This window comes from Oryzias latipes, chromosome 18 (genome assembly GCF_002234675.1).
Source record: "Oryzias latipes chromosome 18, ASM223467v1".
Taxonomy (NCBI): domain Eukaryota; kingdom Metazoa; phylum Chordata; class Actinopteri; order Beloniformes; family Adrianichthyidae; genus Oryzias; species Oryzias latipes.
Genome location: NC_019876.2, coordinates 11,605,030 through 11,619,739, shown reverse-complemented (window position 1 = coordinate 11,619,739; position 14,710 = coordinate 11,605,030). Strand labels below are relative to the sequence as shown.

The 14,710-nt window shown below is 38.6% G+C and overlaps 1 protein-coding gene across 2 annotated transcripts in view; it reads left to right on the top strand.

Annotated features, from left to right (window-relative positions):
• Window positions 1–14,710, top strand: part of adamtsl1 (ADAMTS like 1) — a 124,906-nt gene that overhangs the window by 46,258 nt on the left and 63,938 nt on the right. For both annotated transcript variants that reach the window (XM_023965893.1, XM_023965892.1), the window contains exon 2: window positions 911–1,018. In XM_023965893.1, the coding sequence (XP_023821661.1) occupies window positions 911–1,018 (108 nt within the window). The remainder of the gene's footprint in view (window positions 1–910; window positions 1,019–14,710) is intronic.

Sequence of the window (14,710 nt, the reverse complement as noted above, 5' to 3'; positions counted from 1 at the left end):
CTTTACCTGCTAACCAATACTTTGTTTTTCAGCCCCTGCAGTTACAGAGACATCGGGTTCTCCAAATCCACATCCCCTGCTCTAGTTCAGCATGCGCTTGTGAGACAGGCGGATCAGGACGGGCTGTGCACGGGAACAGCTGAAGGATCCTGTGCTGCAACTTTCAGCACTTTTGGGTTTGCAGGAAATTGCTGATGATGCAAAGCACATACACAGAGAAAAAACACAGGCAGCTTACATTGGAAAATCACATTTTTTGATACTGGGTTCCTCCAATACTTGTAACCATAGATCTGGACTAAGTTAGTGTGACATCACCAATGGAAAATGACTTATTACCGGCTCCAACCATGGGTGACATCACACTCACTCGGCCCAGTTCTCAAATGCTGCCTATACATAGAATAGAAAATACAAAATACTAATAAAGAAATAATAATAAATGGTTAAAAAAAAAGAAGACTTTCCTCTCCCTGACACACCTCTGTTGGAACGGATGGAGGTACTAAAAATTATCCACTGCACTCCACCCAGTGAAAATGCCTTAAATTGCATTGAGTCTGCGCTAATGGAAATGCGCCGTAAACTAGTCCAGCAAAGTCGTTTATTTGAGCAGTTAATGCCCAAGTAAAGACGTCACACTGGATTTGAAGCTGCTGCCGCTGCTGGGAGTTGTGTTGCCATAAACGAGCCGTGACCAGCAAGAAAATCATCAACATGAACAGGAGCGAGCCCGCCCCCCCAGACCTGTTTTTTTTTCTCAATGAGCCGTGACTGCATGGTTGGAGTGTAGTTTTTTTTTTGCTTAAATGCAAAGAAAGAATGGATACATGATAATTCTTTTGTTTTTAAACTTGTTTTATTCTGAAAGTCAAAGTTGCTGAGGGTTTCCTGTATTGTGGTTTCTCAGGTCGCCGTGTGGGCCACCGACAGTGACGCCGTGTTTATCAGAGAGTTCACATTGATTCGGAGAGATCCTGAAGAGGGACTCCATGATGGCCACAAGCAAGAAGACCCGGTAATGTCCCAGAAAAACCCTAAAAGAAACTCTCCATACCCTGTTATGCTATTTTTAAGTTTTTCCTGCCTCTGTTTTTCAACATGAACGTACTCCACCACCTTCATTTCCTTTCTCCTTTAAAAGCAATTGTACAGAAAATAGATTGATGCGTCGGAAAATGTCTCGATCAGCCTATAAATCTCTTGCAGTGTGTTTATGTAGCTCAGCGCAGCAGAAAAGTGTCTGTGTCACACCTCGGTAATGAATGCGAGTGATAAACGATTGTGGGAGATGAGGTGTGATGTGACTGCAGGCTGACGCGGCGTGATGCGAAACAGGGCAGTTCATGCAAACAGCCTCGTTTAACACTCACTTTAACTGAGGGCGCCTTTTTTTCCCTCATTGCATAGCTTAAACCTTGCCCCGACCATCGATGAGGTAGAAGTCTATCTTTAGGCCAATGTCTCATCCAGACGTTTGGTTGTGTTTCGTCTTAATGCAGTGATAAAACAAATCTGTTTTTTCTGCACATTCTTTGCAAATGTAAAGTCTCAATCATCTTTTAACCTTTGTCAAAGCATTCCCACTTAGTCTTTTAGTGATGATTATACCATTTTTACCCAAAATTTAAAAAAACACTGTCGTTTTCTAGGACATAATTTCTGCGGAGCAGCAGGAGTTCATTAGAAATTCACCTCCAAGTTGCGGGCAGGATTGTTGGGACAAAGTGACCCCATCCCCCCTTCCCTTTATCTTTTCCAAGAAAAGAGCTTCAGAAAACGTCACAAGAACATGTTCAAATGTTAAAAACACCAAAAACTTTATTTTTTTTCATCAGTGGGTCTTTATAGGTTTCTAATCATCAAAGTAATAAAAAAAGTAAAAATACAGTAGAACTGCAACTATTGGTTTTCATTATCAACAATGTCGATGAATAAAAAACAACAACATTGTAGTTTGTTTTTTTAAGTCACAATATTTAAGATTAAAAATGGAGACAGTGAATAAAAGGCTGGAGATAGATTTTAAATTTGTTTCCTGTGTGTTTGTTTTTAAGTCGCACACCTTTTTTCTTCTCAATAGAAATAATGAAAAAGTGCCTCATTAATAAATAAGGGGGGGTTAATCATTTACACAACTTTTTCTTGATCGTTAACAAGGTATAAAAGTCTATGATGATTCAAATAGCCACTTTTTCTGCAAAAAACAAGAGAACAAGGTATTGTTTTTTGCAGAAGTCACATTCTAAAAATAACCCATGATAGGTGAAATCTGCAAAGTAAGGCTGTAAAACTCCTCACTACACACTTTCTGCCCTCAGATATGAGCCTTTTTACACTTTTCTCTCTTGTTTAAACTCTCAAAGTTCAAACTCTCAGAGAAAAATAGATCCATAGAATAAAAACAAAGATCTGATTGTGTTCTGAGAAAAGCTGAACGCATTTTGTGTAGAAGAAACACACAGCATGCAAAAGAGTGATTGACAAGATCAACAGCCAATCAGGATGCAGAAACAATGCACTGTAAAAATAAAAAGCAAAACTGCACTAAAAATAGACCACATATATAAAGGGACCACTGTCTTGCAATGGAATTTAATTAGGTGGAAACTTTGGAACTGTTTCCTTTTTTAATCTTTTTTTTAACACATTCACATGCTTAGACAACAACTCAAAAATGTAAAGCTAGCATATGTATATTTGTATGAAAGAAAGCTGGGTTGTATCATCTTTTTTGTGTGTATTTAAGCCAGTTAGTTCTGTCAGCAGAGTTTTCAAATGAATTCATGCGTCAAAATAAAATGAAAGTTGTGGATTAGGCGGAAGCTAAAAAGGTGGTGAACCTTCCTAGGATTGGTTGGTCAACCAAAAGGTTTTTAACTCAAACTCAAAACGACTAAATTAGAAAGGTTTAAATTAGCCAGAATGTAAAAATAAATAAATTCAGCAGCCCTTTGTAACCCTTGTGCTATCCTAGGCACTTTACCATTGGGAGTTGGGTCATCTAGACCCACTAGACAGTGCTCTGAACCTTTTTTCTTCAATGATTTGTGATCGTCACTGGTGTCCATGGATTACATGAAATCTTTCCACCTTTATCCACCTTTGTCATGGTAGGAAGAACACGTCAATGTAAGGGTGGGGTCATAGGATAGCACAAGGGTTAAAAAGAATCTTTAAAATCAAGAGTAGAAACGAGTGGAGACACAAAATCCACAAAGAAAGACTGTTTGCTTCTGATTCGGTGGATGTTCTAAACATTTTCAGACAAATGAGAAAAAAGGTGTTTTGAAGGTGTAATTTGTTAAGTAAATTGTAAAGAAATATCATGGTAACATTTTGCAATAGTAGTCTTGGAGCTGCTTGATGATTTTTATGGTGGACCATGGCTTGTAGTGTGAAGCACGCTCTTGTTAATGTAGAGGAACAAACCAAATTTATGCCAAAATACCCAAAGAAATGTCTCCAATTTCCTTTTCAGCCTCTCGTAGACTGAGGAGGCAGTCACAGCACTTGATTGCAGTTGTGTCAGCTGGTTCAAGCAGTCATTAGGTTTATGGGCAATTGCCTTCTTGCATAGGGCAGTGTAGTTTTTTTTTTTACTACGTCTCTTGCAGCACTGCATGTCATTACTGCGATTTGATTGTGTTACCGCAGATCTAATGCAGCAGTGCTTTAAAATGCAAAAATCTTTTAAATGTAAAGTGCTTAATGACGTGCCTCTGGTCTTTAATAGGCCATTATTAGACCTCAACATAAAATCAAGCTCGTCAAAGTCATTTTAGGTTGCTTCCTGACGGTCTCTGTCTGCATACGTGTGTTTTTTATTCTTTTTTTTATGTAGGGAGCATGGAAAAATCATTACAAACTCTATTAGGAGTCAATACTTTAAGCTCTGTGGTACATGGTTACAGGGCTGTAGTTAGAAACCACAAACGGCTGTCTCTGCAGCATTTGGATTTCATATTTGCAGTCAAGCAGCAGTGTGATTTATGGCGCACTGACCTCAAACAAATCTTAAAGTTGGCATCATCCAGTTTGTAGTCCTTTTTTTTTTCCCCCTCAAACCAGCATCATGTAAAAGATTTATTTCCCGCCTCAGCGTCTTTGTTCAGCCTAAAATGCTCTTTATGGGTTTCAATGCAACAACTTTGGTTGCAAAAAATATCTGCCATGAACACGCAGGTGTTTTGGTAGTGAAGAAACGCTCTTTAATCTGAACGGAGGAACTAAAACCCATCTGAGAACCGGGTTTCTCGTTTACATGGGCCATTTTCACGCCATAAGACCGACTTCTTCTGTACCTTTCACCTTATCTCCCAAGAGGAGCCCCAGATGATTTGTTCTCTATAAAGTAAAGTGTTTTTCCTGGCAGCCCCAGTTGAAGCTACTTCCACATTACTGAGCTGTCTTTGTAATTTGTCTCGTGTTCCCCATGTGAAGGCAAACGTGTTCTAAAGAGCCCCGATAATGTCAGCACCCATAAACAGACGTAAAGGAAGTATATTTTAGGACAGAAGTTCCTACTATTAAGTATGAGGGAGGTCTGATGCCTCGAAATTGAGCCTCCCTCCCACCCACCCCAAAAAGATGACCACAAATGAGTCTCGTAAATCAGTCAAACTTTGGTTGTTACCACAATTTTCTTAAGTCTTATTCCAGGATTTTACAAACATGCCACATATTTAATAGCCAGCAATAAACTGATCTTTTAAATTTACCCTTTTTCCGAGATTTTACAGCCTGAGTGAAAGAATATTAGAAAACAAGACATAAAGAGAAGAAAACTTGTTTTAAGGGTGTATTCTGACTGGACATATTGGGTTTGCTTAAAGTGAACCAGAGTTTGTTTACCCCGACAAATTTTCAGTCTGAATGCACCCAAGCAAACCCTGGTCCAGGACCAGGAACTGCCCTCTGACCGCTTAGTTTCCATTTGGACCGAGCTTTGGTTTGCTCTGAGATTCCGGAGTCCGAATACAATCCGTCCTTGGAGCGGTACAAATGGACTAAAATGGCCACCATAGCCGGTGGTCATGTAAAGTAAACACAGTAAGAATGTAGCAGCATCTGAGCCTTACCTCCAGCTCTCGGGAAATGAGGCAAAATCCCTTCCTGATGCGGGCACGGCCATGTTGAAACCAGTCAACAGTGATTGGTCCGAGTCACTTTGAGTCATTGTATCTATGAATATTGGCGACGGTAGTTGCCATAGATACGATGGCTCAGACTGACTTGGGCCAATCACTGTGGACTGGTTTCAACATGGCGGCGCCCGTATCAAGAAGCAGTAGTACTTCCTACTTGGGAACACAAGAAGGGAGGGGTTGAGCTGTCCATTGTTTTTACAGTCAATTGTCTGAATACAGCCCAAACGCAATGTTCAGGATTCAATCCAGAACAAATTAAGCAGACTGGGTCTGGAACAAACGTTTTTCCCAGTCTGAATACACCCTTAAAGTGACCGTTTAGGAAGGGACTGTCGACTTTTTGAGAAAATTAAGAGGTTTTAAGTAGACCTTATTGTCTAAAAAATGTGCTAATCATAAGTTGCAGCTCCACTTATAAATCCTGTAGGCTGTTGATCTGCATGAGGTGTGGAAATTGTAGACAGTTTAGTAAAAGCCATTTTTTTCCGCTTGAGTTAAGTTTGTTGTAAATGTAGTAAAATGTGTTTACAGGACAAACACAGCGTGGACACAATCAGCTAATATCCCAATAGCTTCTTTGCAAAAATCAACAGTAGTGTAAAATGTACAGTTTGTGATATATTTTAATTATAAAATACATCAGAAACATTATATATCCCAAACATTTTTGAGATTTTTTCGTTCTGTAAAGGCTTGATTAGTTATCCCGTCTTTAAAACCTTCCTTGTGACCCAGGTTGCTGCCTTTGCTGCTTCAGGCCAAATGTTGTGCTAAAAAACACCCAAAACAACCATGATATTATGGGTTGTGTGGCTAAAGGGTTGTTAATAACAGTCATTAGAGGCTCTTTGTAGTGACGGAGGCCGTTACGCTTAGCTAGTCTGTGCGTGTTTGAGAGATTGGTGGTTAGGATTTTTTTTTTTTTTGCATTCAGTTTAAGAGACATCGCCGTGTTTTTACTTCTTTTTTTTGTCTGAACATTTACCCTTCTCGGCCCTCTCACAGAAACATGCCAAGTAGCCGAGGTTTAATATCTTTACAAGCTCAATTGCACCTCAAGCAGCAACTGTCAAGACCTTTCTTTGTCTTCTGTTGGAGCTTCAGGGGTAAAGGGAGCAAGGGCGTTCAGCCCGCTGGCGGGGCGTCAAGGCTGGGAGTAATTGTGGTTGCGCTAGTAGGGCTAAAGGACTGCTGGGGTGACAAGAATAGGGAGCACTCCGTCGTCATGGCAGCAGCTGGAAGACAGAGGGGCGCATTGCTCAGCTCCATGCTGACCTTGCAGCTGTGTTTTGGATCTAGCGCCAGGGGAAAAGGGCAAAGCTTGTGTGCAATTATGCACATCATTTGTCTTTATTAAAAAAGATGGACATGTTAGCTTTGGCAGACAGAATATTTAGACTAAAGATTAGTTTAGCACCGTTAAGTGCTCGTTAGGTAAAGCGTCCAAATCTGCAAATATGTTGGAGCGTCCCATTTTAAAGATTTTTTTTTCTAACTTTCGTTGAAAACATTTGTTTTTTTTTCTTTCAGAGTAATTGAACAGTAACATTTCCGTACACGTGTAATAAATTACACTTGCAAATTAAATTGATTTTTATAAATGGCTGCTGGGTAGATTTAGAAAAAAGAGACAATCTGGCCATATTGTAAAAATATCCTGTTACGGTTTCAGTCACTTTGTGTTTTGTTCCTTGATTTCCTGTTTTATTTTGTAGTATTTCCTGTTTCGTTGTAGTTTCGAGTTTTACCTTGCCCCATCAGTCCTGAGTGTTTCCACCTGTGTCTTGTTGCCTTGTATGTATTTAAGTGCTGTCTTTCCCTTCCTCCTGTGCTGGTCCATATTGTATTCTTCCCCGGTTTCTGAGCTTAGTACATTTCTAGTGTTTCGAGTTTTGCCTGCCGTATGCAGTGGTCTTGTTTTTGTCTTTAGTTTTGTTATTAAACCCTAATCCCTGCATCCTCCTGCCTCCTCTCCTCTCTGCGCCTGGGTACTTCCCTTTTCCCCCCGTAACATATCCAGTAGGGTTTTTGCTGGTTTAATTAACACTTTGTCCAACTAAGCAGACTGATGATAGTGGAGCGGTGGGTCTTCCTAAAAAAGGGTATTTGGTGACCTTGGTGACCTGACTACAAACAGAATCCTGTCAGATTTCATTCTTACGTTCTTTTTTCACACACAAACACTTGCAATTACAATAAAAACTCTTCCATGTAAACCAATGGTCATTTATAAAGGCTGTTATTAAAGTACAATAAAGACAATTTGGCCTAATTAAGGTGATCTGGGGTTAATTACATCAGAGCAGTCTTGGAATTCTGGTTTAATTTGTTTTATCTTGCTTTTTGTGTTTTATTAATAAATTTGCCCTTTATGAGTGCAGTGCTCCCTGAGTTCTAAGGAAGTAGGATTGTAGATGTTGTAAGGCTGTAAAACCCCCCACTACACACTTTAAACACTTTTCTTAGAAGGGAACCTTTTCACACCGTTTTCTCCTGTTTAAACTTTTATAAAAACAGAAATTATAATCCCAGAATCCCATTGTAAAATGAAAAGAAAGATCTGCTTGCAATTGGAGGAAAGCTAAATGTATCATGGACAGGAGATGCAAACGGCACAAAGAAGATTGACTGACAAGCCAATCACAACGTAGAACACAGGCACTGTATAAAAAAGTACATGCAAAATGTCAGCAAACTGCAAGACCACAAAAGGTGAACCGCGATCTAACGAGGGACCATTGTTCACCAAACTGAATTCTTTTTACAGTCTACCACATTTACACATCAATATATCTCGTTACATCCCCAAGGTTTTAACCCAAGGGATCATGGACAGTAAAATCAAAACACACTCCTGAAATCAGACCTATAAAAGATGTTTATTGTGTAAGGAATAGAGCCTGATGGTGGGGAGGAAGGAAGGTAATGGCTGAGCCAAAACAATGAAAATGGTCAAACAAAACCTGACCTAAGTGCTACTTAGCCTCTGGAACAAAAAGCTAAACAAAAAGCAGTCAAAGAGTGAAACCAACTAAACTAAATTGTGTATCTTTTAAGGATGCAATGATTCACTTTCCCCACAATTGGTTTTAAACCCTCAATTTTTTGGTTACGGTTTTTTGAAAAACTATTTGTGTGTTATGAAGCAACAAAACACTCAAAAATTCAGAATAATAGCTTTGTTTTTAAACTTGCTTCTAAGCAAGAAACAATGAATAAAACCCCTTTAGTTGGTTTATACTAAGTCTAGTGTAATGTAATAAAACATGAAATAATAAATCCTTATTACACAAGTGTTTGACACTGTCACCATAAACATACTTGTATGCAGTAGAGATGCAAGACTTCACTTTCCCCACAATTCAGTTCAATGGTGTAACATAACGTTTGTATTTTAAAGCAAGAATGTTGGCACCCCGAGCACCTATACAGAAAGAAGATTACGTGAAATCTACTGAAGCCCCATCGTCCATAGCCTCACACCACCAACCCAGCAGGCACTATCTGCCTTCATCTAATGCTGTGGAGAAGGAGCTTCTCTCATCTCCCCAGCTGCTTCACAGTTATACTGTCCTTTTAAAGCTGACAGCCAATCAAAAACTAAGTCCAGACACAAAGAAAAACACAGATATAATCATCCTGACATAGGATGTAACATCTCTAAATTGGAATGGACTCCTTCCAGGCATGTTAAATTAAAAAAATAAAAGTTAAACATTAGAAAATACCGTAATAATATATTTTACCTTTTGTCCATCATCTCTATAGATAACTCTTGGACACTAAGTTAAAGTTCATTTGTCTTTCTTATTCATGCTGTGAATATCTTGTGGGGTGATTGCCTCCTACATATTACAGTGTACTCTGACAAAAGACATGTGTGGGTCTTTGATCTAAACCTTGGAGAAATTTGTGTAGATGTCAATCAGGAGGAAGAAGTCAAAGGTTTAAACTGCATGTTTAACCAACAAAGACTTGTGATGAAAACCAGCTAAAGAAAATCTAAATAAAAGCTAACTTTTGACCTGGACACTTAGTAGTCTATGAAATACCTATCTATTTTTCTATATGTATAACAAGTAGTACTGTTTAGTATTTAAGTACAGAATTGTTAAGATATTTGGCACGCAGGTATTTAATCTTGCAGCATCACAGTAAACCAAAGCAAGGTGACTTATGTTAAGCTGAATTACTAAAATTAAACCATTTTCTGAGACTTTTTAAGATGGTTCATGCCAGTACAGGGAACGTCCTGACTGACATGACTTTCTATACATATATATAACCTGTTTTCTTTTTCAATTTAGAATTCAGTTCAATTCAGTTTTATTTATATAGCTCAATATTAAAACACAATTGTCTCAACAGGCTTCACTAACTGTACTAAACATAAAATCAGTTATAAAATGCAATAGCTGATTGCTAAACTAAACAGACTATAAACTGGAGATCCCTGCCCTTACTTTTGGGTAAGGAAAAAGTCCTAATTGAAAAACCTGATTCCAGGAATCCACAATGTAACAGAATTTAAATAGATTCTTTTTAATGCCAAAGATTGACAAATGCCAAAAGGCCACATTTCAAAAAAAACTGTTGACACCATGATGACTAATGCTCTGAGGCTGGTTAATCTAAATGTTGAATATGTAAAGATCCAGGAACTGTTGGAACTGCACTCATTCAGGAAGGAGTTTCGCGTCACACTTTGGAATACAGTGGTCCCTTTCTATATTGCAGTTCACGTTTTACGGTCTTGCTGTTTCGCAGTTTGTTTTTTTTCAGTGTACACTCAAAAAACGTTCACTTTGAATGAACATAAAAAAATTATGGAAAGGATTTCCACATGATTAGATTGCGTTACTTTAACAAAAATGAATCATGTTGGTCCTACTTAATGTATTTAGGTTGGCTCAACTTAATATATTTAGGTTCAAACTAATAAATTTAAGTTGATTCAATTTAAATAGAGCAGTTGCACCCAACTTTAAATTGATATTGTTGCTCACTCTAAAAAGAAAAAAGTTGATCCAATTTAATTGAATCACTTCAATTGGTCACACATAAGAAAATTAAGTGTATTTAACTTAAATTTCTATTTTTTTCTTTAATTTTATTTACACATCTGTAATTGGTACATTGTTCCAATGTTACAACCAATGGGTCTTTTAATTTTCACATCAAAGACATGAATTACCCAGCAAAGTCCCACATCACAAGACAGGAGCTCAATTACCACGAACTCTGTGTTAAGTATTGGAACATTAACATTTTACCACACAAGGGGGTTGGTCATCATCCTCTACCAAACTTTAACTCATGGTGCAAAAAAAAAATAAACATAACAGTTTAAATCACTAGTTAAAACAGAGTAAAACAGCTAGACAATAAAACCCAGGGACAAAAACTCACACTTAAACCCCAATCTGCCCAGATAGACAAAGAAAATGGTATCCCACAATTCCTTGCGATTACTAATGCATCCAATTTAATGGTATCACGTTGGATCAACATGATTGAAATAAGTAACTTTTAAATGGATTATTTTTATGTACAATCGACATGATTCATTCACGTAAGATTTACAAACATAACATTTTCTGGTTGAAATGACAAGTTACTTTTTCGTTAACTTAATTGGCTGGTAATTTCCTTTTTTTGAGTGTAACTGCATGTTTTATTATTTTTCATTTTTAGAATATTCTGCCCATGTTTATCTTTGCTGCACATATTACGCGTGCCCAGCAGGAATTTTCATCATTTTTTGTGCTGGTCGCACGGAAATATGTGTGATTAACCCTTGTGCTTAGATGACCCCACCCTTCCATTGACGTGTTCTCCCTACCATGACAAAGGTGGATAAAGGTGGAAAGATTTCATGTAATCCATGGACACCAGTGAAGATCACAAATCATTGAAGAGAAAAGGTTCAGCGCACTGTCTAGTGGGTCTAGATGACCCAACTCCCAACGTTAAAATGCCTAGGATAGCACAAAGGTTAACATCAGCCTGAAAATAAACCAATTTTACAGAGACAAAAGTAACTAGTTACAGCCATGTGTAGCTGAATAAAAGTTCTGCAGTTACATCCTTCACCTCAAGAAAAAGTAAAGATTTTGGTGGTGTAAAATTACCCTAGAGTACAACAAAGTATTAGGGTCATCATAAAAAATAGAAAAACAAATTAATATATGAGGCTAAAGTAATAAAATTATTAGAAAAAAGTCATAATTTTAAGTTAAAAAATATAGAACATTTATGAGAAGTCAAATCTTTAGGAGAATAAAGTATTACATTTTTAAGAAAAAGTCATAATTTTATGAGAATAGACTCACAACGGTTTGAGTAAAAGATTTAATATTTAGATAATAAAGGTATTATTTTATAATGTCATTATAAATAATAGCTTTATTGATGGACTTAGTTTTAAACTATATTTTCAAAAAAGCATGGCTTTTTCCTTTTTAATTTACAACTTTTTTCATAATTATACAAGTTTATTCTTATAAAATTACTCATTTTTTCTTAGAATTTTACAACCTTATTTTTTGTAAATGTATACATACGATTTTTGTGGCAGCTCTAATACTCCGTACTTTAGTACAATTTTTATGAAAAGTTACTGATAATAAGCTTTAAGGGAACGTGAGGCAACACCAGAGATGTAAAAATGCTCATTCTGAGGTTGACAGAATGACTTTTGTGGGGGTTTTGAAGTCTGACAGATTAATTTACTCCCTGCCTTGATTAGTTTCAACAACAGACTCAATGCCTGCCACACAAAGCAGTAGAAAGCTTTTGAGAGCGTCAAAAGGATGCTTTCAAGGTGCTGCCAAGACTTTAGGCAAACTGTTGAGGACAACTCTTCAGGCTGGCGGCTCAGATTTCCCTTAATGTTGATGTGAACCCAGGAGAGATCCTGTTCTTACAGCTGGATCATCTCCAGGAGGGGGGAGAAGATGTTGGTTCTGAAGTAGAGCATCACCAGTCACCTCAGCTTGGATATCAGCTCAGTAAAACATCATATCAGCACATACAGCACAGGTGCAAATACTTTCTTTTATTCTCCAAAGATTGCTTTTGGTGATAGGGCTGTGGACTTCCAACAAGCTTACTCCTGATTGGCAATGGTGGTTGCCATTTGGACCAATCACTGCTTACTGACGATTTTTGGCTCCAACAATGTCGGCCTAAAAAAATGGCGACTGAATTTACTTCATTTTGTTGGAGCCAGAAATACGTCATTTTCTATGGGTGACATCACTCTCACTCTGTCCAGTTCTCATATAGAGGCAGTGGGTTAAGCGATTGACTGTAAGTCAATTTCAGTCATCCCTATTTTATTTTATTTTTGGATAGCGCCAGATGATGTAGCCAGGCATGGTCAATATGTAGGGATTTAGTGTGAATCGTCAGGTCAATGATTTGATCTGTTTCCTGCTCTATACAAGTCCATCCATCCATCCATCCATCCATCCATCCATCCATCCATCCATCCATCCTCTAGACTTGCTGAATCCCTTTTGGGGTTACGGAACTGCTGGAACCTATCCCAGCAACTGTTGAGTAAAGGTAGGTTACACCCTGGATAGGTCACCAGTCCATCCCAGACCCACGCAATCACACACATTTTCACAATTTAGAAACACTAATGAAGCATGTTTTTGGACTTTGGGAGGGAGCCGGAGTGCCCAGAGAAATCTCACACATGCACAGAGAACATGCAAATTCCACAAAAAGGTCCCAGCTGGGATTCTAGCCAGGGGGGTTTTCTTCTTCTTCATCAGACTATTGTTCTATGACGTGGGTTGCTTTTTGGATTACATTCTAGGATATTCCTGTGGATTGTTTGCTGTGTGTCTCTACGGCCCATCTCTCCCTTTCCGGAAAAAACACCACAGCCGCAAAGTGCAAAAAACCGTAATTTCGAGATGCACTCCAAACTCATTTCCAGATCACAGATTCTTTTTCTCCCCTAACACTGCTTCAGCTGCTTTCTCTTGCCCCCTCCTGGGCACACAGGGAGTAATAGACTTTAAGCTTTAAACTTTTACGTTTTTCCTTCCAGCAGATGTCAGTCATACTCGTGTCAGTCCAAGTTTATTTTCGCGAGATCTCAAAGTGCTCACTGGAAAGTCTCCCTTTGTCTCAGCTATCCTCAGTTGCCGGAAAACTCGATTGTGTGGGTGTTTCCTGTGCTGTTGCTGTGTGCCATCATCCACCTCATCCAAACACTGAATTGAACCTAACACTCCCAAGTCAGAGTTTCACTGGGTTTTCTATCTTGTGCTTCACTTACAATACAGTAGCCATCTAAAGGACCCACTTAGAGTCAGAAAGATCAACTTAATCTGGAAGAAGATAATCCAGGTTGTGAGCACTGTTGCAACTCTAGTCAAAGTCCCAGAAGTGGGTGTGGAAGAGATGGAAGGTACTGATGTCTCAATGAGAAGAAAGGATGATTTCAATGTAGGTCCAGTACCTTTAAACCATGCAAACCCTGGTCCCAGACCCATCTTTTAAGGTGCTCTTGGTTCATTTCCAATCGGATTGAGCTTCGGTTCTCTGTCTATGAGATTCCTTAGCATGAATACAATCCGCCTTAGGAGCAAAACAAATGGACCAAAACGACCACCATAGCCTGTGGTCACGTGATGCAAACAGAGTAGGATAGCACAACACATGAGCTGCAGACACATGTAAAGCGATGATTGTCCTGTTATCAAACAGAAACAAAGAGTCCAACTGTTTATTTGTTAGAACATTTATTTTTCTCTTAACCCTTGTGCTATCCTAGGCACTTTAATGTTGGGAGTGGGGTCATCTGGACCACATAAGATAGTGCCCTGAACCTTTTTTCTTCAATGATTTGTGATCTTCACTAGTGTCCATGGATTACATGAAATCCTCTTCACTGTTATCCACCCATCAATGTTAGGGTGGGGTCATTTTGACCCCACAAGATAGCACAAGGGTTAAAAACAATGTCATAACGATGAGACACAGCGACTTATACAATTGTGGTCTGTTGAATGCAGGCCTAGTAAAACAACTTTTAAAGTGATACACATTGCTTCTCACTGTTTTCCCGACAATCTATATGTCAGCAACACTCATCAGTGGACCTTCTTAGACGTCTTCTTGCCAGTAACCTCCTCCATACCAAAGTTGCAATAAAAAGTGTTGTACCTGATGCGGAGGCAGGCGTTTGAAATTGGTCAGCAAAATATAAAGATTGAATCGGTGAACTATCCCAACAAGGATTGTAAAGCGCAGGATTTCCAAAAGTTGCTTTGCCCTGCCCTCGTAATTGCTGGTCAATGAGTGAAGCGATCTTTAGTCATGTATTTTGTTTACAGGCTTCGGAAAGCTTGTAAAGCTTTACAGACCTGAATACAGACCAAATACAGACCAAACACAAGGTTCAGGACTCAGTCCGGACCAAATTAAGCAGACTCTGTCCAGAGCAAATGACTTTTCCAGCCTGAATACATCCATAGAGTTTGGATTCTCAAAGCCAATATCTAGAATGAAATGACAAAGGTAGAGGCAGAAGTCACACA